The sequence below is a fragment of the Dermacentor albipictus genome, unplaced genomic scaffold, assembly GCF_038994185.2.
Source record: "Dermacentor albipictus isolate Rhodes 1998 colony unplaced genomic scaffold, USDA_Dalb.pri_finalv2 scaffold_11, whole genome shotgun sequence".
In the NCBI taxonomy this organism is placed as follows: domain Eukaryota; kingdom Metazoa; phylum Arthropoda; class Arachnida; order Ixodida; family Ixodidae; genus Dermacentor; species Dermacentor albipictus.
Window position 1 is genome coordinate 9384682 of NW_027225565.1, and position 27818 is coordinate 9412499.

The 27818-nt window shown below is 42.1% G+C and overlaps 2 protein-coding genes and 1 long non-coding RNA gene across 5 annotated transcripts in view; 2 read left to right on the plus strand and 1 right to left on the minus strand.

Moving 5' to 3' along the window:
• The window catches only part of LOC139051263 (uncharacterized), a 36315-nt gene extending 34351 nt beyond the window's left edge, over positions 1–1964 (plus strand). Inside the window, exon 3 of the long non-coding RNA XR_011509292.1 lies at positions 1867–1964. This is a non-coding gene — a long non-coding RNA (uncharacterized lncRNA). The remainder of the gene's footprint in view (positions 1–1866) is intronic.
• LOC139051260 (protein CutA homolog) overlaps positions 1–17848 on the minus strand; it is a 35503-nt gene extending 17655 nt beyond the window's left edge. The window contains exons 1-5 of one of the 2 annotated variants that reach the window (XM_070528265.1): positions 17612–17848; positions 12067–12233; positions 9550–9609; positions 5030–5075; positions 1053–1102 (exon numbers count right to left, since the gene is read on the minus strand). In XM_070528265.1, the coding sequence (XP_070384366.1) occupies positions 1053–1102; positions 5030–5075; positions 9550–9609; positions 12067–12233; positions 17612–17686 (398 nt within the window). In that variant the 5' untranslated portion in view covers positions 17687–17848. The other variant, XM_070528266.1, reaches the window with a different exon arrangement.
• Positions 17849–18010: 162 nt separating this feature from the next.
• Positions 18011–27818, plus strand: part of LOC139051259 (deoxynucleotidyltransferase terminal-interacting protein 2) — a 49335-nt gene continuing 39527 nt past the window's right edge. Inside the window, exons 1-4 of one of the 2 annotated variants that reach the window (XM_070528263.1) lie at positions 18013–18228; positions 18348–18450; positions 19052–19178; positions 26649–26744. In XM_070528263.1, coding sequence (XP_070384364.1) covers positions 18138–18228; positions 18348–18450; positions 19052–19178; positions 26649–26744 — 417 coding nt within the window. In that variant the 5' untranslated portion in view covers positions 18013–18137. Of the gene's footprint in view, positions 18229–18347; positions 18451–19051; positions 19179–26648; positions 26745–27818 lie in introns of both variants that reach the window. The other variant, XM_070528264.1, reaches the window with a different exon arrangement.

A 27818-nucleotide genomic window follows, 5' to 3' on the forward strand; every position in this document is an offset into this window, starting at 1 on the left:
CTGATGGGACCAGCACTTCACTTCTAATTAACCGAAAATTCCAATTAAGCGGCTTCGAATTATCGGGAGTCGACTGTACACCATCAAGCGCATCATTCCTTAAATAAAGCAAACAGCTTTCTAGAAGCATTCGGCCATTCGCTTACATTGACAATCATCATCGATAGTTTCTGCACAACTTTTCTGCCAGGCTAGTCTCGAGCACCATACCACAACGCCCAGATGGGCACAGTAAGGTGAAGTGCATTGACTGAGATGCGGCGATGTGATCTAATTTTCCTTTAGTAGTGGTGCATACCCACTATGGGAGATTAGTGAAGAACAGGTACCGTAGACAGTAAGGGCCACTCCATGGATGGCTCCCTGAATGGGCATGTCTTGTATGTACCAGTACTTGCAAATAAATGGCACTGCAGACAGGTGCTTCTGTTGCTCTGTGCATGCTTTTTCAGATTGTGGGACAGCAGCTCAGAATTGTACAGAATATTTCAATAGCTCTTTAGATGGCACCAGAGCTTTGTTAATGTTTTGCACGATTAAGGGGAGTCTTTTCAAAACCAATTGTATTCCTCTAAATGTATCCAGGAGTCAAGAGCTCATAAATGCCATTCACAGCAATTCAGTTAAGGTAATCAGTAGTCACCCAAGTTTCTAATTTTTTTGGTGATTCCAAGAAATAATTTTCTTGTGCAGAGAAGCCATCCTTTCTGGCTTTTGGAAATGTGTTCCTTGGTGTCTTCAGATGTAAAAAGTCCCCATAAATCTTATCAAGCCTTCATTAGTGTATGAAAAAGTCCTCAAGGAATTAGAAAGAATGGAGTTCAAGAGTGCCTTTCTAACCATGACACTGCAGTCAAAGTTTGAAGAGTTGCACCATATGCAGAAGATTCATGACATAATAGCCATACGAAGGAAGTTGCGCTCCCAACATTCATTCATTAAAACAGCCTCTAAACAAGCTTGGACACCTTGAAAAATTGAGCACAAGGTATACAGTACCTTGCCATGAGCACCTCAGTAAAACAAAACAAAAGCAAAATCATTTGACTTACCGAACATATTTTGTCACTTCATCCAGCCGTGATGCCCGTGACTTTATCATCTGAATCCAAAATAACAAACATATTAGGCTAGAAATCCCGGCTACTTGTATTTTCACACAGGTGTGTCAGGGATGCTCAGAAAAGGAGCTTAAATTCAGTAGAAAAATGCAAAGTAGAAAAGAAAGAAGCAGTGTGAAACACGTGAGACACTGGCTGGACCTATCACATAAAGAAATGAAATTATTTTCAGTCTTCAAATGCACTACACAACATTCACGTGAGTGATACAAAAAGTGCTAAGTATTACAACAAGTTCACCCAGTCCTGCTTTGGTGAGGGAGTTTGCCTCACCAAAGCAGGACTTTGCGACTTGCCAGGCCCTTGTAGTGTTTGTTGCAGTGATGCCGTACAGCTATAGTACGGCATCACTGGCCCTCAGACCTGGAGGCATTTGCCAAGTGCAGATGGCAAAGGACGGGAGTAACTGGCTAGATTAGGCTGCATGCACACAAGGATATCTGCCCACTGCAAGGAGAGGGCACCAAGTGACGATAATGTTGCACCTTTGTCATGCAGCGTGGCCCGCACACCCCGTAAGCAAGGAACAGTAAATGAGAGAAATTAGCTAAAGTCGGTGTCAAAGGTTTTTATTGCGCGAGATCTGAGAAAACTTTGAATTTCCTAGCAGTTTGTGGCTGTTGTCAGTGATGCCACACGCCACTGTGTTATTCCCACGAACTAGTTTAGGCTGGAAATCCAACACAGCATGCTGTGCTGGGTGCCCATGCTGCACAAACATTCAGCTTTTTCTTCGATTTTGCAGACCGTAAAGGTTTGATGCCAAGGATGATGATGATGATTTCAACATATGGCTACTGAACATAAAACTGGGTTAACAACTTTGTTTGCATCATGCCAGAGGTACAGTATATATATATATAGCTGCAAACTTGCCTAACACTCAATGAGAAACGTTAAATTACTTTTTACATCATAAGCCAAAGCTAACATGGCTTGCAGATTTTCAGCTCTGTACGGTAAAGATTATGAAAAAAAAATGTGATGAAGACCGAAATGGCACACCCAACCAAAATTATGACCATGGTACAAATTGGAGAAAGTACGTCATCATAAATGTCAACTGCAAATCACAGTACAACCACTGGTCAAATGGCATTGCGTGTAGCCTAGCCACTCTGCTATGCCAGATACCCACAAAAACGGCTGTATTTACACAAACATAACCTGCATCATAAATTTTTAAATCTGCAAAGTCAGGGTGCTGGTTAGTTGCAAATTTTTCTTTCAAGTGCAGCTTTAGAGCAACGCACTCCACTCACACGTAAATACACACCACATTGCCATGCTTCATTAGAGCAGCAATGAAAGCTGTAAGGAGTGAATATCTAAAATTAAAATGTGGGGTTTAATGTCCCGAAATGGCACAGTAAGATACGAGACATGCTGTAGTGGAATGCTCTGGATTAATTTTGACAACCTGCGGTTCTTTAACGCGCACCCAAAGCAACATACACAAGCACTTTTGCATTCTGCTCCCTTCTAGTGGCCGTCGTAGTTGGGAATCGAGTCCGCGAGCATTGAGACATCACGGTGGGTACAAACATACAAAACAGTATTGTTTCTCAAGTCTTGCTTTGTGCCAGCAATTTTGCGTGTTTGCTTTTGAGAAACTCTGGGCATTATTGTAGGTGGTTATTTATGCCCATTATATTTGCAGGCTTTCTCTCTTCTTTTGTGAAGGTCCTAGCGTACACGCAGGGAACTTTGACAACGAGCACTGTGTATCAGAAAAAGAAGTGGAGGTGCATCTCAGAATGTTCACTGGCTTACTTATCATGGAGCAAAAAAGAGGCGAGTGCCGCAGTGCATTTGCCACGTTGCCACCAATGTGACTAGATAGAGTGAAAGTATTTTAGTATCTATGCAACGAGCAAAGTAGCGGTTTATCGCATTATTTTTGTTTCATAATACCCAAATGAATTTACAATGGCTAATAAATTTACGTTCCTGTCATCCTGCAACCTGTCCACCATTGCTAGAAAAGAAACAGGAAGCCATGGTATGACAGTAGGAGTAATTCAACATGTGGATTGGCTGTTCGCGACCATGTGATCGGCACTTTTGGTTGCAGTGGTGTTTGCCTAGCAAATATATTGCACCAGGCCATACTGGCATTTGGCATCTATTTATTTAATGACAGGCATTCACCACCAGACAAGTTCATTGCTCGGGTGCTATCAGTTTGCTCCATGTATTCCCAGCTTTAAGTAGGAGTGCGGACAACAATGCAGCAGGCAGGTTATATGCACGAAAATATCATACATTGTATCACAATGCCCTCCCCACAATAGCTCCGGCAGTTCACGATTTCATTGCATAAGCATCAATAAAAGAAAAAGAAAAGGGAAATAAGAACCATCATTGTCGGTCAGAAAAGAGAGAGGGAAGAAAATGCATACCAGAAGCAATGGCTCTACTTAATGGCAGAAATGACCTTTTATGGCAAAATGGTTTCTCGAAAGAAGAGAAACTGTTGTTTCACACAAGCTTACATTATCGCACTTTATCAAATAAACCGTTTTCTTTTTTTTATGTGTAGAAAAACTCCGATTCCCAGCTAGATCAAGTTGCTGTTGTATCTTGCATTACTCAATAGCATGCTTATCTGTGCTTCCTTTGGTCATGCCCTAAAACACCACTTCAGAATTCTCAGCTGAAAATGATGTGGCCATTTTTGATATCACAATCAGTGTTACAATAATTTTTTGAAATGTATCACTAAAGTGAGACAAGAAGGTAGCTAAATTTCCAATAAATTTTTCTGCAAGGTTGCTAGAACTTTTGGGTAAATTTTAGGTAACCTAGGCATTTTAGAATAGTACAGTATATCCTAGCATGTCATAAATCATTTACTAAGAAGTCTCACGTTTGCCTAGGGTCCATGCGAGTAAGGAATAAACAGTGGATTTACCAGCAATGTCTAGTGGGCTTTTACTTTATAATTATACATAACAATGGATGATGACAGCTGGAACTCGGCGTTTACACTCAGGTTGTGATGTTCTAATTGGGGCAAAATTCCGAAACGAACAAGCGATCTAATTTTCCTAGCATGAAGAGGCACTTGGTCTACATTATCCCTCAAAATGTTCTAGTTCTCAGCCCGCCTGCAAAGGATAGCAAAATTATGCAAAATGCACAAGGTCGCATGATAACATAATGATGACAATTACATGGCCTTTATGCAGGTAAAATACGACGCTTCTACCTCTTTGGTCCTTTGCAGTAGCAATTTGTCCAAAAGTCATGCGATAAGAAAACAGTGTGCTCATGCTTGTGTGAACGAGCCCAGCCACTCCTATGTGCACGCCTTTCTACCGTCGATCTATTTAATCATTCGTCTGCTCCGTAGCTAAATCTCACAATAAAATTTGTAAATTTCCACCAATTGAATGTATTGAGTGAAAGCTGCAGAACTAAAGAGTCTTAAGACCCATTCAAATTGGTTTGCTAAACAATACAACAAACTGAAATAAGATAAAATAGTACATGCATTTTGTGAGCACACTGTTAATCATGTGAAGGCGATCATTGTTTAATCATATTAATGGAGCCTATGCAACATACAGTCAATTTCGCCTGCTCACAGGTAGCTTTGAATAATAAAGTGAGTTATAGAAGGCTTCTTTCTAAGCAACTTTCCCAACACTGAAGTTGCTAAAATGTGGCCAATTGTTCTGTCATGTGGCTAAATTGAAAACAGTACCGCTAAACAGACTAAAAAGTTGCTAAATCTAGCGACAAAATTGCTAAAATGGCAGCACTGGTCACAACCCATAATTATAAAACACTGAGTTAAGCTAGCGGACCAACACTAAGAGACTAATGTTGTACCTTAAAGCCACCATTATTAGTAGTTGTAATCTATATTTATAAAGGTACGTATAAAGAAAACAGTATTTTACCATGAGAACTTCAGAGTCAGTCTGAATTTCATTCTTCCACTCATATCTGCAAAAGAGAGGGCAGCAACTCAGTCATGAACTGCAACTCTTCGTGATATACATTGTTTGTAACAAAAGCCTGAATGTGTTTCAGTGGAAACGGTTAACAATCATGCCAATGCCATTCCATTTCGCTTGTTAATACATGCAACATAATGACTCATTTGCAAATGCCTCATTTTTTTAATGTGATAAAATGGGTTTCATAAAGAAATTCTCACAGCTGAACTTTGCTGCAGAGCCAATGAGGCATATATATATGTATATCTATATATTGTTGGATATGGACCCTTTACGTCGCATTACTCTAGTTCCCCAACCACATCCAAACACAGTCGCATTCCAATTACTGTGCGCCGAGGCGTGTCTACCACGTTCTCGGACCTGTCAGACAAGTTGGCAACCCCCACCTCAGGTGCCGCAAGTGGAGCTATTGTCTCCACCCCTGCTTGACTCTTCCCGAAAGTGCAACGGGAGCCTGGCACGATTCCAGGTAGTTGATCTTGGTCCCGAGCAAAGCTGTTTTGCAGCTCTAAAAGGTCGTTCGAGAAAAACCCATCTCCTCCAGCTGAGCGCTTGCAGACCAGGAGGCAACGCTGGTGGCAAGTCAGCCCTTGGACAGGGGAGCCCTTGGAGCGACCCCATGAGCCGAATGTGACGGCACTTGCATGGGCGCCTACCATTGGAGGAAAATGACGAAACCTGAGCGGGCTCGACGACTGGCTGAAAATGATGTGACCCTGAGAAACTGAAGGGGTTACAAGCGAGAGACAGGGAGAAGAGACATTCATTCTTTCATTTTCTAATTTCTTTTGTTCTTCCCACGGGCCGCAGCGTCGAATTTGCTGTCGGCTGTCGATGACTTTATGACTGTTCATTACTTTGTGTTATTACCGTAAATAATGTAAATAAACCTTCAGTTTCATCTCAAAATCCTCCTCAACGTCGGCTAACTCCCGCACTCAACGGCAAGATCCAATAATATATACTATATTCACTCAATTGTAGTGCGTCTTTTTCATGATTTCCTTTGCTTGAACTTGAACCTCGCGTTACATTCAAATAACGGCAAATTAACCATTCTGAAACAAATATCCTAAATCCCACGGTTTCTATCGTTGTGTTGGCAACCTGTACACTCTGATCCAATCTATAAACAAGTTCATTGAAGTCAAAACTTGGTTTTGACTGGTCTGGCACCCAAACAAAGGAGAAATTGCAGCCGTGAGCTTCAGCCATCCTTGCTGCGGAGGGTTGTCATCTGCTACTGCTCCCGCACATACTGTAAGAAGTGCCCTATGCGCATATATACAGGGTGTTTCAGCGGACATTTTTAAAATTTTTTAGAGGTTGCCTGGGGCAGATAGCTCAATTCTAGTTAATGAGCCAGTCCACTTGAAGCGACGGACAATACTTGCACAAAAAATCCAGATGCAATATTAACTAATTAATAAAAATTCACTAATTAAGCTTTTTAATAATTACATTATGGCCCATATTGCAATTTACAAATTCTAGCCGTGGAGTTCATGAGGCAGATCCACTTCGAACAAATTCTCAGGATGACACCAGTTTCGAGATATAAATTCTCGAACATTGCGGAGAAATGCATTGGTGTTCGTTACGTGTGTGCTTCAGTGCATGAAACATTTTGTTAACAAATTAACTGGTTAGGGAACTTATAACGGGTTAGGGAGTTAGGGAACTTATAACTCGAAACTAGTTCTGTCTTGAAAATTCGTTCCAAGTGGATCCGCTTCGCGAACTCCACGGCTAGAATTTGCAAATTGCAATATGAGCCATATTGAATTTAGTTAAAAACTTAATTAGTGCATTCTTATCAATTAGTCGATACTGCATCTCAATTTTTTGTGCAAGTATTGTCCGCCGCTTCCAATGACCAGCTCATGAACTAAAATTGTGATATCTGCCACAGGCAACTTCTAAAGATTTTTGAAAGTGTTCGCTGCAACACCCTGTAGAACGAAAAGAAAGGGAACCAAGCGGTCCCATTTTTATTTATCATGAGAAGCCGACAAAGACACCAAGGGCAACATAGGAGGAATTACTTGTACCTAATATAATTGAATTAAAGAAATTATAAATTAATGGATGAAAGCAAATGAAAAAACAACTGGCTGCAAGTGGGATACGAACCCATGTCTTCGCATTACGTGTGTGATGCTCTTACCAAGTGAGCTGCCGCAGTGCCATTTTCCCATCCACTTTCTGAGGTATTTATGTTTTCCTACTAGAACTAACCATGGGAGTGATAGCCAGTGCCACCATTCACAAACTTTGGCAGTGGATGTGGGACATCCTTTCTGCTGCAGGCGTCACGAGTATGTGATCTATTTGGTTGACGGCAACTGGTCAATAACCCCCCCCCCCCCCCACACGCTACCCAAAGGCATCAAAGCTGCCGGACTCGAGACCCTCGTAATGTAATGAACGAGATGAAAGGGAACTCAGGGGCCCGATTTTTATTAATCATAGCATAAGAAGCCAACAAACAAAAACACCAAGGACAACATAGGGGAAATTATTTGTACATAGTACTAATTGAATTGTATAAATGATAAATTATGGAAAAGAAAGTGCATGAAAAAACAACTGACTGCAGAAGAGATACGAACCCACGCCTTTGCATTATGCATCAAATTATGCTGAAGAGTGCCGTCAACTGGCTCACTCATTCACGTCGGATACCAAAGGCATCTAAAAATATTGCCGCGACGACGATAAGCCCACACAGTTTTTCACTATGGATTCTCACATCTGGCTTTGGCTGCCCTTACAATCTCTAGGCCTTAGCTCAAAGCTTGCTCAGAAATGTCGGGGTCCGTACTGGATCGTCGAGTGTACATCGCCTGTGAACCATGTGGTCAAACCAGTGATGCCATCTTTGGACAAGCGTCGCTGTGGCCGCGAGACGGTTCACGTCAGCCACCTGAAGCTGTACCACGACCCCCTCATTGTGTCATCACCTTAGGTCGCCAGGATGGCTCACCTTCACCACAGAGGCAATTGTAGTCAGGAGTATGCATGCAGCGCTGTGCGCACTGCCATCGCTTCAGCACGAGACCCGAGCTCGAGCTGCTGATGCCAAGAGCTAGGACTGGTCACACAGAGCTACTTGCGATCCCTCGGACGAGCTTCAATAAGTACCACTTTCAATATATGTGTACACACTCTTCAAATGCAGTTACACTTCGGTATTACAAATGGTTACGTAAAACAAGGTAAAGCTAAAACTTATCGCCAATATTAGTGTACAATGAATACAGCTGTGCTTATAACGACTATTGGATACAATAAAGGTATTTGCATGTTCAATGCAACCTTTTTATAACGAAAGTCAAGTACTATTAAGTGAGGAGTGCACACTGTTCTGTGTGTGAGCAAGAACCTTTAGTTGCCCACTCTACTCGAGAGTTGTGCCAATGATGTGCTCTTCCACCAATCATATTCAGCACAAAGCTTGTGCCTACTGTTTCTTGCTTGTTTGTCTCTAGCCACATTGGCCTTAATCATGACTATCATATTGAAAAGACCACCTATTCTTGCATGCACTTGACCTGGCACCAAGGTGAGGTGGTTGAGGCAGACTTAGCCTAGAAAATGCTTACAGGAAATCTTTCCACCCAGGTGGTTCTGTACAGAAAGTAGCAGCTAAACACTAAAAAAGAATCAAGTGAAAAATTAGGTCTCGTGAAGGAGGTCCTCCCTGACAGTTCTTCAACTTTGGAATCTCCTTCTGTAGTGTGTTTGTTTTAATGCTGTAACATGATATAAAAACAAATGTAAATAGCAATAAGCGGGGCAGTGGGTTAACTAATTAAAGTAAGGAGGACAGAACATGGGTCAGTAGGTCATGTCCCATCAAAGCTGCCTGCTTCTCCCAACTCATGTATTGCGCAACATTGCAAAGCAACAACAGAAAGCATTGCCACTCACTCCTGAATTCAGCACCACTGAGAAATTTCAGGACAAGCTGACACACCTCTCTCCAGAATACACAGTGGCCCACAGATGATCCCCAAATAAGGGCTGCAATAATGCAAGGATTCTATTCCGTTATCATTATCACCGTAATTGGCGATAATGATAATGAGTCATGAGTAGAGGATCATCAGGAACAGAATCAACCAAAAGGAAATCTTACATTACATTGATCAGGCTTCCTAAAGTTTTGAAACAATGCGGTGAGACTAACTGTCCTTCTCACACCATTAGGACAGCGTTACTTCAGATCAAACCACAGCAAAAGTGGTGCATACTAGCACGAACTTGGCATCTTACCTAAAGCGCAACATGAAATTCAAAGAGTTATTATTAGCAGGGACAACAGTTGTACAGGCCTGTTACCTGCACTCTTTTACGGGCTGTTCAACGCCTCATTCACATACAAAAGAGGCTCTTCCTTCTGCCTACAGTTACCAGAGAAATAAAAGAAAAGAAAAGAGAACCTAGCCACTTACACAGAGACAATGCCAGGAACTATGTTGACACATGCTGCTAGCTTCTTTTCGACTAGGCCACTGGAACAAGTGAGAAAGTTTCAAAGTTATTGACTCCAGTTTCAAAGTTATTGACTCCCATAGCAGTGGAACTACACTTGGCCACGAGATCAGTAAAGTTTCTCTTTTATTCAAGAATGTGAATGTTGCCAGTCCAATGATTCGTGATTCCTTTTCATAATTTACAAGTGTGCTTCTCCGCACTGCACATTTGACCAACTAATGCCAACACCAGTCATCGTTGGAATAAAGACAAAGTGCTAGCTGCACATGCTGGGGTTAGCCTCTTGCACACGGTTTCATCACGAGAGACATGTTTACATCTTCCATACCATAATACGAGCAAAGTGTGCTTGTACACACTGTTTGCAAAAATGACTGCGCCGCCATTAGTTGAGCAAAGTGCTTCGAAGGAAAGCTAGCTCTACAATTACCAAAATGGTCTATTGCAACGCCTTCCTTAGAAGGAATATCTGATGACGAGAAAAGCAAAAACTAATGCAAGAAATCACAGTTCCTGCAGCTTTAATTACATCATTTTTGCGCACTTGGTTCTACAGATCATTGGTTTGTTCTGAAATTTTGGTAATGTCGACACAATGAAGCATGTCAAGATTAGGCTTCTGTGGTGCATCTTTAGGGCTTGCTACTTATTAAGGCCTATTAAACATGTTAGGTGGCACATAAATAATATTCAAGTAGTTTGCATCCACACTTACGATTGAGAGTTTAGTAATTTGAAGTGCCATAAGCTTCCTATAATCTACGTAACTCATGACAGAAAACTGTTGTTCACACAAAAACATACTTGGGTTTATTTTTTCTTCCTTTTCTTGTTTGACCTGAATGCGCAAAATATAAATTAGTTACCTCCGTACCAAAGTTCCAATTGGAAGGAGCTGAGAAGTTAAGGATTTATCTTCCTGAACGAAATAATTTTCTCTGCTGTGTTTCATCAGATGAGTACAATTGTGCCCTTTTCGTTCATTGTGACAGCTGCCTTTCTCTCTTTTTGGATACACCACGAGTATCAAAGCACCTAATCCTAAGCGCTTTATTCAATTAAAGCAGCTTCAAGCTTAACAAAAGATAAGTGTAATAGTAATGTGTTATAAGGCTAAACAAAATTACAAGATATAAATGATGCTAGTCAAACCTGATGCTAGTCAACGGCTTGTCTCTAGAGTGGTACCCACATACCCCAGCTTCAGAAACATTGTATTGTGTTCACAACATAAAATTTATTTGTTCACTCCAGATTACGCTGTATGAACTGGGTAGCAATTTTTTCCAAGATTGAAAAAGATAAATAAATAAACAAGAGCTTGCAAGACCTAAAAACTGTGTAGCTGTGTAAATGAAGGATGGCTTCTTTGCCCTAACAACCTGACTTTAGGATGTGCTGTAGATAAATCAGGCCAGTTAAAGCAGCAGAGTGTCAATTCTGTTGGCAGCTGTCATATTTATCTCTAGCAGTGTACAGTAGGATGCCCAGGTCGTTATCGTGAATGTTGTTTTATGATATCAACAAGCCACTCACAAAGGCCAAGCAATCAGAAACTATCATTGGTGGCTTCGGTTTGAACTGCCACAGAAGAGCAGCGGTAGAAATGTAATTAGTGTCTATTTACCTGAATGCATAGTCTATGCACAATTTTGCAGGCAGAAGGTTACAAATGTAATCCTTGTGTCCTTTCTGTCTCACTAAACATCCACTCGAACTAATAAAAGAACTTAAATCCAGGGCAACTGATCTTTATTCACATTGAAATTCCAGTGCGAAGAGGACAGGGACAACTAAGATGCACACATGGAGACATTCTCTGTTGTCTGCCCTTTTTCTGCTGATATTTCAAGATGATCCATTTTTTCTCTGTGCAAAAAGCATCAAACTGTTCATTGAGCGCAAAAGCCGGTGGCGTCTGCAGCAGAGAAACGGCCCCCAAATTCCCACTGGCGGCGACGCCACATCACGAGCGTGCCTCGATGGAGCTGAGCGGGCAAATCCAAACACCTGCTACTCTGCTGGCATGCCAGGTGTTGCGTAGGGGGAGAGGACATTGCCATGACGCCACGTCACCAGCGTGCCTTGACGGAGCAGATACAATGTCGCGCGCCCACACTGTTCTCTGGTTGCTTGTGTTGTGCATACGTTCCTGGTCTGTGCAAGCTCTCGCCTGTGTTCTAACTGCACCTCGGTAAAACCAAATGAAAACACGACAAGCATCTCAATGCGCTCGCTTTCCCACAAGGAGTTCAAAACTCGAATGACCACTCAGCGGTGCTCAAATGGCCAAGTGCTTTTACATTTACAACTCATAAAAAGTGCTTAGGTGTCCTCGGATTGTTTTATTCACAGTTAACTTAATATTGTTCTTTTGTGCCTTTTTAATGCTTTACATCTTCTTGGGAGAAACTGTGGAACCTTGAATGGTTCTAGTACATAAAAAATGAAGTTAACAAGGACGACATCCTCACGTGGCAAGCTTCTTAGCAACATCCTGGTTGGGTGCCGTAACATAGGAGACAGAAAAGGTACCAGAGGAGAAGTTTCCGGCAGCACTGACTCCTGCCATGGATGCAAGGGCTCGACGAGCAAGCAGGGACACTAGGCCTTGGTGCATTAACAGTGCAACAAAGATGACCTGGACCAAACACAGTTGTATGACATTATAGATAGTTTTCACATGATGCCACAGACGCATACTTGTCACTGTGTTAGTGTCCAAACATGGCAGTCACAATGACATCATTGCACCATATTATCATGCACACTACATTGTTTTGTTCGTTGATGGTGCCAGTTTTTCACGAAATTATCACTCTCATGAATTTGTCGCTTGGTACAAGACGTGCCTATCATGCCGTCACATTTCTTGTTTATGCAGCTTCTCAACGTGCTAGTACTCTATGATGGTGGCCACGATGACGTCAATGCAAACTATCTATAGTACCTATGCAGATAGAAAAGCCCCTTTTTTGAAAGCGAATATTTAGCTACAGTTCAACTTTAGTTTTACTGATTTCTATTGCAAATAAACAAAACAAACTTTATGGAGTGAACAGTAAGCCCTTAAAAGCTCTAAACCTTTTTGACTTTCAAGCCCAAATTGTACTTTTTCTGCCAGTTTGCACCAATACCACAAAAAAGTCCTGGTCGCTCAGGATACAATTTGTGATGCAAGAGAACGTACCCAGTTCAGTTGACATAAAAATTAACATGCAGGAAGCATCATCAGGGTGTACCAATGAGCACATGTGAGGCGAGCACACTACCTAAATCCACCTCAAGGGGTTCATGTACTGAGTACCATCGTCCAATTTAACTAGACATGCTTTTAATACAACAATAAAGCCTTAGTTATATCTATCGCTTCAAGTGATCAACTGAATCAATTGAGTGGATGTTTGGTCTTGTTGGTACTGCAATGGTAGGAGTGCGAAAAACTCAGACAGAGGGAACACTACAGCACCTTTATTTTTTTTTTACACTCTTTTGCTGAGTTCCTGCTCGAAGCCATCAAAAAGGAGGCAAACATTTTCAAGAAGCATCTTGTGGCAAATACAAAAAAAAAGAAGAAAAATAAGAGCAAAAAATCCAAAACTAAGAGTGCCGTAGTGTTCAACTTGTTCTATTTATCTGGGTTCATGAGGGTAACTTTTTTGAGCGAGTTGATATATGTGTTTCTAAGCAAGGGAATGCCAGTGAACAGAATGGGGCACGGGAAAACTGAGAGGAAGGCAACGACTGTTGAAGGTAGGGTGCTGGACTTACAAACTTCTAAGTCGAGCATCCTACCTTCAAGTTAGTATTTGCCTTCCTCACCATTTTCTTGTCTAGGTACGGTGTTGGAGTAACAAAAGTGTGTTGAGCGCCCTACCTTCGACAGCCTTTGCCTTCCTCTTGGTTTTCCTGTGTCTTGATAAAAAATGACGTACAGCGCGAAGGACAAGGACTGCGAGAGACGACATATACTGTGATGACTTCCAACAACACTTTATTGCGTTGCCACATCATGTGTATATATACAAGAGGTGGCATGCACAGAAAATGAAAGGCAGTCACAAGGGGTGCTCTAACAGCAAGTCATTTTACTAAGAACACGGTCACTTGAAGAAGACGGACATTACTATTTCTATCTGTTGAGACACATTACTTCACTAGGAGTCAGCGTGATAGAGAGGCACTAACGCACACACTACCCAGTTTTCTGATGAAATCAGCTTCTACAATTTCCCGCGTGAGCTGCCAGCTATGTCTTGCTAAAACTTCCGTATCTTCAAAGTGGGGCACGCAGCCGCAGTCCCGGCAATGGATGCCCAAGTGGCCTTGAACAGTGTTATGGACATTGTTACAGTGCTCTCTTAAATGATGGTTTAAGCAGCTGCCTGTCTGTCCAACATATTTACTGCTGCAAAACAGGGGAATCCGGAAAGCCATATTTGTTGCGCATGTCGCAAAACATTTTCTGTGCCCAACAGAGCCTTGCCAGCTTTTCCAGGGCTGAGAATACAACTGTGATTCCTGCACGCTGCCCAATCTTTTTTAGCCTACGGGAGACATCATGCACATACGGTAGCACTGCAAACCTGCATCTTTCAACAGTCTGGTTCCTTGACTGTGTGGGCTCATCATGTTTTGTGCACCTCAGAAGCTGTTCCAATATGGCTGAAAGTAAGGCCAAAGGGTAGCCAATCCAAGAAAGGCGATCAACCTGTGCAGCAAGACTATGTTCCATCTCGTGTGAGCAACATTTGTTGAGGCTGTTAACGAGGCATAACATTATAATACCTCATTTAACAAGCTTTGAGTGCCGAGTTAAAGGGCAAGAGTGGCTTCTTACTTCTCGGTTCGAAGCACCAGCACACGTTTGTTAGCAAGGCTCAACCCGAGATCTAGAAAGCGCAAGGAATTTTCAATGGGGACCTCATGCGCAAGTTCTAGAGGGTGCAGCTCTTTCTTAAAGATCTCTAAGACTCCCGAAGCAGCAGGCTCGAAAGCGTGATCAGTGCAATCAATAAATACCAGGTAGTCGTCCACAAACCTGCACACTTTGACAACAGGAGACGCATCTAGGTGACTTTGAATATTGTGATCATGATGAGCTAGATAAACATCACTTAGTGCCAGCACCAGGCATGATCTTATACAACAAGCCACTCTTGCCCTTTAACTTGGCACACTCAAAGCTCGTTAAACGAGGTATTATAAAGTTATGCTTCATTAATAGCCTCGACAAACGTTGCTCACACGAGATGCAACATGGTCTTGCTGCACAGGTTGATCGCCTTTCTTGGGCTGGCCACCCTTTTATCCTTAATTTCAGCCATAGCAGAACAGCTTCTGAGGCGCACAAAGCATGATGAGTCCGCTCAGTCAAGGAACCAGCCTGTTGAAAGACGCAGGTTTGCAGTGCTACCGTATGTGCATGATGTCTCCCATAAGCTAAAAAAGATTGGGCAGCGTGCAGAAATCACAGTTTTCTCAGCCCCGGAAAAGCTGCAGCTAACATTGCTTTGCCAGAGGTCCCTGGCAAAACAATGTTAGCCGTTACCTTCTAACGCAGCTTAACATGCTGGTTATAGATGGCCCATTCATGGTAAAGAATAGCCTTGACACCATAGATTTTTTACGTGAGACCAAATCACTAGGATGCTTGTTTTCAATAGATGTTGATCTTTTTTACACTATTTCGCAAAAAGATTTGTTAGCTGCCGTCCTGAGTTGCATTGAGATGAACAGGCAGGTATCTTTTCAGAATACCACAGGAATTACTGTGGATAACTTCATAGCACTCCTGGAGTTTTATTTGTGCTCAACAGCTGTTTGTTTTCAAGGCCAGTTTTATGTGCAAAAGGAAGGAATTAGTATTGGCTTGTGCCTGGCTCCCATACTTCGCAACATTTTCTTTACGGGCATCGACAGAGCGCTATCCAAGGTGTTTGACGGAGGCAAAGTGTGTTGATTTCTTAATTTTACTGACGAAACGATCTCCCATGACTTACTCGCATGCTGTGCAGGGCATTTTATCTGATTTTAAACAGCAAGGCAAAGGCTTAGATTTTACTTTTGAACTAGCCAAGGATAACAGCTCGCAGTTTTTAGATCTTGACATAACCCTTACTGACGAAGGTTTCTGCTGGATGTACTGACCCCGTGCCTGCAAGGAATTGTTGCTGTATGAGTCTACACACTTTAAGACTGTTAAATGTGCGATTGCCACTATGTGCCTCGAATCTGCCCTGAAAAAATCGTGCTGTCATAAGACACAAGCAAGCTTTGATGAACAGATTTTGAAGTTGAGGAAGGCTGGCTTTCCTTGTTTGGTTTTGAGTGCAGTTTCACAGGCGTTATTGAAGAAGGTGAAAAAAAGAAACAGAAATGAAGAAGGTCAAACATTCCAAAAGAAAGCTAAAGCAGTGGTGAAACCGTATCCTCATAAAGTGGCGCAGAATCTTAAGCACGTCGCCGTGAAATACAAAATTCCTGTGGTTTTTCCATGCCCCGAAAACTTGCTACTTTGTGCCGCCGGATTGGTTCTGATGACTAAGAAAGTAGGGTGTTCTATTAAACATACGAACCCTTTTGTTAAGTGTGATGAAGTGGTCGTATACCGCATACCGCTGAAGTGTGGGAAAGAGTATATCGGCCAAACTGGCCGATGTATTAATGAACGCCTGCGAGAGCATAAGCTTTCATTGAAAAATGGATATGGTTCAAACTTGCCGCTTCATTGCAAGGCCTGTGGGAATGAGAATAGACAAGTATGTGAAGCAAGGCTTCACGATACAACAATTATGTTTAATAGTAACGATTCTGTGGCATGTGAATTGTTGGAGGCCAACTAGATTAAGAAAAGAGGGGATGCCTGTGTCAGCACCCCGTCTCTGAATATTTACACAAATGAAAGCATGTTTTTGGATAAGTTTTAGATTTTGATTAAATGCGATTCCCTTTATATATATTTCAGTGTTCTCACACGTGCGCATTCACATAATCAGTGTTCCACTTTTTTCGTTCCCCTCTCCCTATGGCTATATAATCAGCCACCTTTGACTTCAATAAACAGCTGCAAGTAGCACCTTGTCCCGTCTTCGTTCCTTCCTAATGTGCTGTCACTATTGGCGCTTCATCTATTGAAACCCTCTTTGGAGATACGGAGGTTACAGTGAGACGCAGCTTGGAACTCATGCGGGAAATTATAGAAGCTGGTTTCATCAGAAAACTGTGTAGTGTGTGCGATCCATGGTGCCCCCCCCCTATCGCGCTGACCCCTAGTGAAGTAATGTATCTCAACAGATAGAAACAGTAGTGTTTGTCTTTTTCAAGTGACCATGTTCTTAGAAAAATGGCTTGCTGCTAGAACACTCCTTGTGACTGCCTTTCATTTTCTGCGCATGCTCACTCTTGTATATATACACATGATGTGGCAACGCAATAAAGTGTTGTTGGAAGTCAGCGCATTGCATGTCGTCTCTCGCAGTCCTTGTCCTTCGCGCTGTACGTCATTTGTTATCATGAATTAGCAACTAGCCCAAGCAACCACCATAGTTCCTGTATCCTATTTTATTTTGCTCTTCGCATTATCCTCCCATGCTTTGTCTGTATCACTCGCGCTTTTAGTTTTAGCAATCAATCAAAGGCTTTCAATGAATCAGAAATATAAGGGTTTTCAGTATTATTTGCGAATTTACGTAAATGACAGTGAAAACAAGAAGCCAAATATTGCGCGATGCCTGGACGGCAAATTTTAACCAAAGATGAAAGGATAAGATTCTACCAGAAAGCAACGCCAATGAAGCGCACATACCTGCGAGATGGACAGAAACATAATAGACTAACGTGGACTGCAGAGAATATGCCGAAGAGCTGTATCAAAACGTTTTCTCTCTAACGCGTTGCAACCAAGCAGCGCTTCTGGTTATTTACAACGCCACAGAAACTCGTTCTCGCTATACCCTGATAAGCTAGAAATCACCGCCTCCACACACCCTCACAGACGGCTTGAAAACGGATACCCACCGTGAAAACGCCGACCGACGTCCAAGTAAACGGATATCGTTTCAGCGCTGCGAACTTTGGCACAGGAACTGGCATCTACTGAAAACGTCAACTAGAAAATGCACTATGGTGTCATAAGTGGTCCAGTACAGAATATACAGGTTTTACACAGCTGTGCAACAACCACAAAAAGCGACAAAACAATACGATTACAAACGTAAACAATAGCACGCCGCCTTATTTGCCTGATGATGATATCCCTTGAACAAAAAATTCATCTAAAGAGTATTTCAATCAAAAGTAAAAATATGCGCAGCCATATAAGCATCATAGCCACATAAGCATCAAAGTAAAGGTAAACTTTTTTAAAGTAAAGTGAAGGCATGATATATTTTTTTTTATTGTAGTGAAGCTTCCGCAGTAGTCAAGACAAGGTCCAGACTGATTAAGACCAATCAGTATGGCAGCCTCCACTAAATTTTTCGGGTGCCTCTAGTGTGACTTTTTTTTTTGTTCATCTCTTGCACCAGTGCACCGTGTTTCCGAAATGTCAAAAACTGAAGGCCGTGTATCCTCGTCCCTGCAGTCAAAATATCTTCAGAAGTTTGACGGCCTGACGCTGTCTAAATCCGGGTCTGGTAAGCCGTTGTCAGGTGTCATGTTTGTGCTGCTTGGCAAGCGCTTCATCATGTGCATTTTACTCTGGCTGGGCGTTAGCGCCGGTATAAAAAGAACGTGTGGTTTGATGTTTTGGCAGATGACTCCGACGACGATGATGGTGGGCCTCGTGGGATCGCGTTTTTCATTGACAGCAAACCACGGGTCGAGCCGGAGAGGGAAGCACCGCGCAAGACAGAGAAGTCTGTGCCTTTCTTCGATCTATCCAAATCTCATATGAATCAGCAGCCAGTCACTGCCTTAGATATAGTGTGGATGACGAAACAACTCATCTCGATTGCTTCTTCGGCAGGATAACAGTTAAGTCGCGGTCTGAATGCTCTAAAACAGTAGCACGTGCATGCCTTATTTAATCCAACCAGCCCGTTCGTGCATAGTTTCTATATATACTCCTTTTCTAGGCCCTGTGCTCTTGATGTGTTCTGCGTAACTTGCTCCTGTATGCCGATAACGTGCATTGAAGGTGAAAAGCTTGTTTAGTTTATTAAGTGCGCGGTTGCTTTAATGTGTTGGCCTTGTTAAACCTCAGCACAGTGACCGAGTATTGTATGTGAAAAGTGATAGTAACTGGCAGTATTTCCTGTGTTTCTCCTTTTCTGTGGGGAGCTAGTAGCTCAAAATTTGACCCCATTTTATTTGGAGTTGGAAAATACCACGCAGTTGTCAGTGACGTAAATTCAGTTGAGTGTGTGCTAGATGTCCTTCATGTTCAACTTGGAACTAATTTCCTACTAGGTTACATGTATTCGCCCCTTGCTTTTATTCTTTACTGGAATACCGCAGGGTCCAGCTTGCGTCAGAGCTCAACCCAGGCATAAACCTTGGTGACACTTATGTGGCAGCTCGTGATGCCGCATTTAAGTCGGCTCAGAAAATCAGGGAACTCGTGCTTGAGTCATCTGCTGACAGTGTGAGTATTGTGCACTTAGTGCATTATCTTCCTGGTTCCACTTAAATGTATACTAAGGTGGCACAGTGTACTTTATGCCCCATATTACTTGGCTAATTGCATCATTTGTTGATACCAGAACTGTGGACAGCAAACAATAAGGCGCAAGCAGATAGTTCTTAAAGAGTTTAGATCTGTGTATGCTGATTCAAAGATTTTAAACTGTGCCTCCCCTGCCCCCGGACTTTGATCTGTAGCCATAAGAAGCATGGCTGTTCTAAATATAAAAAGGGGCAGGGGTGACTTATATTTTCTCCTACCCCCCTCCCAAAAGAAAAATCCTAGTGCTGCCCCAGCTAAATGCAGCATATGGAGCTAAATATTGTTAACACTGCACGAGCATGCTAACTGAATGTGCTAACCGCTTTGAGCGCTGTACAGTGGGCTTATTGCAGTTAACGTTTGCGAGCTCTGTACACAGAAACTCTTGGAATGTGGAGCCAACAAGAAAACGGACGATTTTAAGCTTTTTTTAAAAATCTTGAACATGGATTGGAATGCAACGAACTCGAATTAAAGTATTTGGGAATGTAATATTTAGTTTCTCAGAATATTTAATAATGGCCAAATGTAAGGGACACTATGATTATTAAACCTTGTTTTGCAAAGGAATCGTTTACATGCTCCTTAGAAAGTTTATTTGGAATGATCTTAAAACAATTGTGTTTCAGAGCATTATTAATTGCCATTTCATGAAGTGGATTGTAGCTATTTTTGGAATTAGAAGCATTATTAGTGCACTTGGCACTCCACTTTAGCAATGATAATTGTGGCACTTTTCATTCTCGAAATGTATCGTTAATATGCTGTATCTAGCAGTTCACAGTGGGAATGACACAAACATGCATGATGATGAATGTTATCTTAATTACTACCTTTTTTAATGCTCTTGCTCACTTGTGTGCCACTGCCTCTTAAGCCCATAATGCATCATTTCTTTCTTGAGAAAAATGTTTAGGCCAGAGGTGCCCAAACAAGCCTCAATTTTCTAAAGAAACGCTTACCGTACTTATTCGATACTAAGGCAGTCACGATCATAAGCCAAAGTTCCGGTTGTGGGACCTCAAGTGTGCACACTATAATGTGTTATATAGAGTAGCCGACAGATTATTCAGACTCGGCAGGGATCGTCTGGAATACGTAATAATCGAAGCTCCCCTGTATAATGTATGTGGTGTGCATAATGTGTATAGGTTGTAGTGTGTATAATGTGTGTGTGGTTTATATGCGAATTTTGCCTTGACGTGGGACTTCATGCAGGGCAAATTTCGCCTTAAAGTGTGACCTCACGGCAGTGAATTCTTGCTGCCGTGAGGCCACACTATAAGGTGAAATTTACAAGTAAGCTGCACACTGCTTTTACTGCTGAACTTTTCGAATAATTGAATAGGCACAAAAATATGGTACTACTGCCTCACCAGCCTAGGCTTATTAGTTGCTACATTTTGCACTGCTCCCTAAAATCTGGATCGGCAGAAATCTGGCACTGCTGCCACCATATTGAAATAGCAACTGAATCTATGAGCATCGCATATAAGACGGAGGATGACTTCAATGCTAAGGATTCTGGGAAAAAATACCTCACCTTATATTCAAACAAATGTGCTAATTGTAATTTTATGAGCAAAAGCTGATGCATATTATATATATGATACACCATGCAATTACGGGCATATTTGCTGACCATACGGAAAGTTATTAGAATTGCAGAAAGCCTGCAAAAATATCTGAACTAGCATTAAAAGAAATGTTGCAGTTCCGGTCGAAAGGCGAAGCATTGATTGGAATTGCAAATTATTAAGACAACCACACCGAGTAAGGGTTTTAGTTTTATTGGCTGCATATAGTATTGCTATAATCATTCGCTTACTAAATTCATAAGCATGGTGTCACGTGCATAGTCAAACTTGAACAGATCTCACTCGATGACCACGGACACTTGCTGTCACAATGCTGGCATGATGAAAAGCTGTAGCAGCGGCGAGTGAATACTTCTTGCCTTTAGCATCAACATGTCTCCTAAATTTGAGATTACGTGACTTTCAACACTATGCACGTGAAAACACAGAGCACACAAAGCCACCAGCCTTCTTGGCTTGCATAGGGTTTGTACCTGCCGCGGAGTACTTACAACATGGGGCTTGGGTGGCCCCACTTAGCCATGCCATGTGCAACAATGGCTCGGCTACGCGCCTGCTTGCCTCCCTTATCTTATTGCACTTGGTCTTTATACTGAAAATCACGACGATGGCAGAAATTTGCCTAGGGTGTCCCTATATGTTATTCCCATAAAAGTTTAAAACTTTTCCATAAGGAATGGAGCATTGTTCTCACAATTCAATCTAGGGCCGGTATCTTGTAGCGATGCCTTTTCCGATTCTATGCTTTTTCAGGCTTTTCGCGCTTGGCCAGTGGTCAGAGCGACGGTCTGCCCACATTATCAACGGGATCAGGCGGCCGTGTGTGGTGGATGATAAGAATAGCATAGAATAAGGCATCGCTACAAAATAGCAGCCTAGTATGAGTTTCCTTAAAATTTGATTATTACATCCTTGATTGGCAATTCACAGCCCCAATATTTAGGTGAGAACCTTTAGGGTGCTTCCTTTGTGAATTGGGCAGTCGTTAGGAGACTGCAAGCCGGAAGAATGCCTTCTTCCTCTGCAACTTGCTCTCTGCTTTTCTCATCTCTTAAAATACGGCCCATGTTATTTTTATGGTAACACCACTATCACTTTCAGTTTTCTTAAATACCGATTACAGTAATGGCGCTAAGAAACAGTATAAGCTGTAATATGGCTATATGTCCTTGCAACCAAATTTGTTTTCTTGCGGGGAAAGAAATCTCTGCTCTCTTCCACAAGACAACCCATATCTGCATGCTGCGCCATATATGACACAGCAATTAAGGCTTGCCTCACAGAAGAATTCAAATGTATTTTTTGTTCAAAACATTACAGTGGGCTGATAAATAGCAAGAAAATACCTTGGTATTTTTGGGGTACTGATTTCACACTGCTATTTCACATGTAAAAATTGTCGAAATAGCCTGTTTGTTTACGAACTTTTTGCATGATATGTAACGAGCTGCTGCCATGCATTCTTCAAGAAGGAAATAACACAAAAGCTATTTGAAGAATCAAGGTAGCCATGCATTTCATTGCTAGACGTACCGCAAATTCCTGGTAAATATGTATTATTTTCTTTATTTTTGATTGTGTTAAGTTTGAAGAAGTTATACTGTGTGTATCATATATCATACACCACATGGTAAGGGGTTAATTTCTTCACTACTATATGACATTCCTCCAGCCAATAAAAAAAAATCTCTCTTTAGCACATAATCCCATAACTCTTTTGGAGTCTTTTTTTTGTGCAAGCTGTCTCGTGTAACCTGGCAAAAATCCACTGGTGCATTGATGTTGGTGTAATGAGAGGCAGGGCTGGGCAAAGATACAGTGAATTCTCTTTAGATGGAACCTCAAGAGACCAGAAAAATTGGTTCCGTTTATCAGGAGTTCCATTTACTGAGAGACAAAGCTGAATACAATTGCGTTAATACAAAACCAACCAACCATGAATATGGTGTTACGTTTAAGAGGCAGTTCTGTTTAACGGATTTCCGTTTATCGAGATTCCACGGTACTTTGCAATTGTATCACGATAGGAGGTACTTGGGCAACAAGTATTTGAGGTACAAATGCAAGATACTACCGCAATTACTGCATCCGATATGATACTTTCCATTTGTATGTTATATTATCAATCTGTATAATGTAGCAGCAAACGCATATGCATAGAAATGCTTGCTTGGAAATTCACATGTTGTAGATCTGTATGATGTAGCAGCAAACACATGTGCATAAAAGTGCTTGCTTGGAAATTCTAATACAGTCGACTCGTTACAATGGACCCTGATAATCCGACAAGAAAACGTATGTTTTATCCGAAGTCTGTAATATCCGAGATGCCTCACTTCCGAAACTTTCGTCGCGATAGATGTCTAACAACTTTATTGCAAAGAGTGAGTGATGAACGCCCAAAGTAAAAAACAAACAAAAACAGTCGCAGTTTCGCCTGAAAGGCGAAGCATCAATTGCGATAGCAAATTAAGCAAGATAGGCATGGCAGCAGCGAGCGAATTGGCCTTTGTGCTGTCTCTCGCTTCAATGAAGACCAAACGTCGAAAGCACAGCAAATACGAAGCTATCGGCACTGGGTGCACTTTGTCCACATTGCAGATCGCTTTGAAGATGAGGTCTGCGCGGGCACGCACTTGTTTCACATTGCAGACTGCTTTCAAGATACAGTGCCTGTGCAGGCGAGCACTTTGTCTAGATCGCTTTCGAGATACGGTGACTGCACAACCTCGTTGTTAACAACAGCCGCCGAAATAGAACCTCCCTCTTTCCCTCGCCTCCTCTCCGTGCCTCGCCCATGAAAGACGGCATGTTTCCATCCCCCTTTCCTCCCTACCTCACATGAGATATTGAGCCGCGATCGTCGGCTGATCCTCGAAAGTTAGTTGCCAGCCCAGCCCGCATTGACACGGCAGAAGTCTGTTTTATATGCCTGATTTTGACAAAAATTGTGCCTAATTTCGTCCGCTGTAGCAGCAAACACGTATGCATAAGAAAGCTTGCTTGGACATTTTTTAGCTCCGACCAACCTTGTTTTACTTGAATGACATGTCTGTTAGTATCTCAAATTATTTGTCTTTCTTGCTCGAAGTATGATATTTTCATCCCAGAACATTTTATTGGGGTTGCTTTAGCTGCTTAGCATGAACGCTCTTTATATGCTGCGCGATCAGCAGTTTTTATTGTCGCTTTTGTAATTGATGGGAGTAGCTGCTCTGCTTGCCGACCAGCTAGCAGGTCACTATCTAATTCATCATCATCATCATCAGTTTCGTTGCACCCACTGCAGGGCAAAGGCCTCTCCCATACTTCTCCAACTATTCCGGTCATGTACTGATTGTGGCCATATTGTCCCTGCAAACTTCTTAATCTCATCCGCCCAACTAACTTTCTGCCGCCCCCTGTTACGCTTCCCTTCCCTTGGAATCCAGTCCGTAACCCTTAATGACCATCGGTTATCTTCCCTCCTCATTACATGTCCTGCCCATGCCCATTTATTTTTCTTAATTTCAACTAACATGTCATTAACTCACGTTTGTTCCCTCACCCAATCTGCTCTTTTCTTATCCCTTAATGTTACACCCATCATTCTTCTTTCCATAGCTCGTTGCGTTGTCCTCAATATAAGTAGAACCCTTTTCGTAAGCCTCCAGGTTTCTGTACCGTACGTGAGTACTGGTAAGACACAGCTGTTATACACTTTTCTCTTGAAGGATAATGGCAACCTGCTGTTCATAATCTGAGAATGCCTGCCAAACCCACCCCAGCCCATTATTCTTCTGATTATTTCAGTCTCATGATCCGGATCCGCGGTCACTACCTGCCCTAAGTAGATGTATTCCCTTACCACTTCCAGTGCATATCATATTGAACCCAAATAAAGATGGGGACAGTGGAAGAGAACACATAAACAACACGGGCGGTTTATGTGTTGTTTCGCTGACCCCGTCTTTATTTGTGGTCAATATGATATGCAGTAAACACCAACTATGCCAAACTGAAGTTCTTCTGAAGCATACTTCCAGTACCTCTCTACCTATCGTAAACTGCTGTTCTCTTCCGAGACTGTTAAACATTACTTTAGTTTTCTGCAGATTAATTTTTAGACCCACCCTTCTGCTTTGCCTGTCCAGGTCAGTGAGCATGCATTGCAGTTGGTCCCCTGAGATACTAAGCAAGGCAATGTCATCAGCGAATTGCAAGTTACTAAGGTATTCTCCATTAGTAACTCTTATCCCCAATTCTTTCCCATCCAGGTCTCTGAATACCTCCTGTAAACACGCTGTGAATAGCATTGGAGAGGTCGTCTTTCTTTATTGGGATTTTGTTGCTTTTTTTATGGAGGACTACGGTGGCTGAGGAGCCGCTATAGATATCTTTCAGTATTTTTACATACGGCTCGTCTACTCCCCGATTCCATAATGCCTCCATGACTGCTGAGGTTTCGACTGAATCGAACACTTTCTCGTAATCAATGAAAGCTATATATAAGGGTTGGTTATATTCTGCACATTTCTTTATCCTCTGAATCCTGCCTGGTCCTTTGGTTGATAGAAGTCTAAGGTGTTCCTGATTCTATTTGCGATTACTTTAGTAAATACTTTGTAGGCAACGGACAGTAAGCTGATCAGTCTATAATTTTTCAAGTCTTTGGCGTCCCCTTTTTTATTGATTAGGATTATGTTAGAGTTCTTCCAAGATTCCGGTGCGCTCGAGGTCATGAAGCATTGCGTATATAGGGTGGCCAGTTTTTCTAGAACAATTTGCCCACCTTCCTTCAACAAATCTGCTGTTACCTGATCCTCCCCAGCTGCCTTCCCCCTTTGCATAGCTCCCAAGTCTTTCTTTACTTCTTCCGGCGTTACTTGTGGGTTGTCAAATACCTGTAGATTATTCTCTCTTCCGTTATTGTTGTGGGTGCCGCTGGTCCTGTATAAATCTAGATAGAACTCCTCAGCCACTTAAACGATCTCATCCATATTAGTAATGATATTGCCGGCTTTGTCTCTTAACGCATACATCTGATTCTTGCCAATTCCTAGTTTCTTCTTCACTGCTTTTAGGCTTCCTCCGTTCCTGAGAGCATGTTCCATTCTATCGATATTATACTTCCTTTTAATTTAGTTTAAATTAATAATATTTCTGAATCACCATGCATAAAACATAATGCTTTATCAATCATGCCACATGACTCTAGCCACTTTATGGCCTTGCTACATGCACTAATTACTTTTATTCACTCACTTTACATGCTCACATTGACCCGGCTTTGTACCTCATATTTATTCTCGTTTGTCTACATTTTTTCCCAAGGCTCAGGTGTGCAGCGGCACAAATTTGTGGTTGCTTTTTAACGAAAGAATTGAAATTGATTTTATTAATTCAACTGTCTGCTTGATTGCCTGATTTATTGTAGGGGTTAATGACCCAAAACAACACCTGAACTACGAGGGACTTCATAGCGAAGTGCTCCAGCATTGGAGGAGGAAGGGGAGCACAGCTGAGGCCGTGTTTGATTGCCGATAACTCCGCTTCTGCTGAACGCATTGAAGTACTTTTTGCGCAAAGTGGTTCTGAATTAGCCTATCTTCACTTCAAATGTCTTTCTCCACTTCGATAAAAAGTGGTTCAGGGCCCCTTTAGCAGGAATTCAGTTTCTTTGAAGGTACTGTATGCCGTAAACTTCTGTAGCCAACTGCGTGTGAGTATGCGGGCACTTGTGCGTTGAAAAGGCTAAGAACAAACAACAGAAGATCTTGTTTGTTGCAAGTTAAAGTTCTTGCATTTACAGCTGCTGAAGGGAAGCGTACTCACTCCTGGCTTTGAGAAGAAGGATTGCGTACCTCCGTACTCCGAGTCCATGAGGCGTATGAAACAACGCCGCAAGGTAGGTGACCATTTGGAGATGTACTCCCAATGTTGGCTTCTATCAGTATGTATGCCGTGCTAGCCTCCTTTTGTCACAATCTGATGGGTATGTTCTATACACGTCTGAATAAAACAGAAAATAGTTCTTTAGAGACTCTTGAGGGCTCATAAAAAGGTGAGCCAGAATTACCTTCCCATTTGTGAGCATTTGCTGAGAGAAGCTTTTTGAACACAGATTCACAGTGCACATAGGAGGGAATAGTTATTGCATGGGTTTGTACATGTACCTAGGAATAAAATTTCATTTCATTGCGGTTCAGCAAACTCATTTTGTCATATGTTTTTCTTGATAAATGCTGTACTTATTTGCAATAATTTGTTTCTTCAGCATTTTAGACACCTTCGTTGGTTGCTTTTTGGTTTAATGAATTGCTCGCACAAGCTTGCAGTGGGCCGCAAACCTGTGTATAGTGATAAATGTTTACTATTACTATGCAGTCAAGGATATCTTTGCAGCTTCAATATATTAAGCACATGCTGGTGAACATATACAAACTCTCGAATGCTGTTTTTTATGTATCATTTGCACCTTACAGAAGCCACATTTTAGTCGGATCAGAGATACAGATATATATTCAGTTATTTCAACTGTCTTGATTGTACCTCCTCATATTGAAGGTTATGCAGGGGTGCGATTTCTGCACCAATTGCGCCATTTTGATACAAATGCAGATTCCTGCACCAAACTGCGCCAAACACAGAAAATTGACTAAAATTGCACCACGCTGCACCAGAACCGTTTCTGCATGTGTGCTCCAGCAGTGGCTGTGAACAGGGAGCAGATTCCTTCTCTGAAAAAGAGTGCAGCCATTCGAATTCTGCACACCACACAACAGCACCTCCCACACAGTTTCTCGTAATTTTCGTGCTTATAACACTATACTTTTTCACACTTCCATCAAGTGGCCACTGCGCATGCGGCCACTCTCCGCTCTTGTTTCTGCTGTTGGAATGACCAGGAGGACTGTATTTAGAGTGTACTAGAATATGGTTGAGTGGGCCCTAGCAGTGGCGCAAAACAACGAAAAGTAGT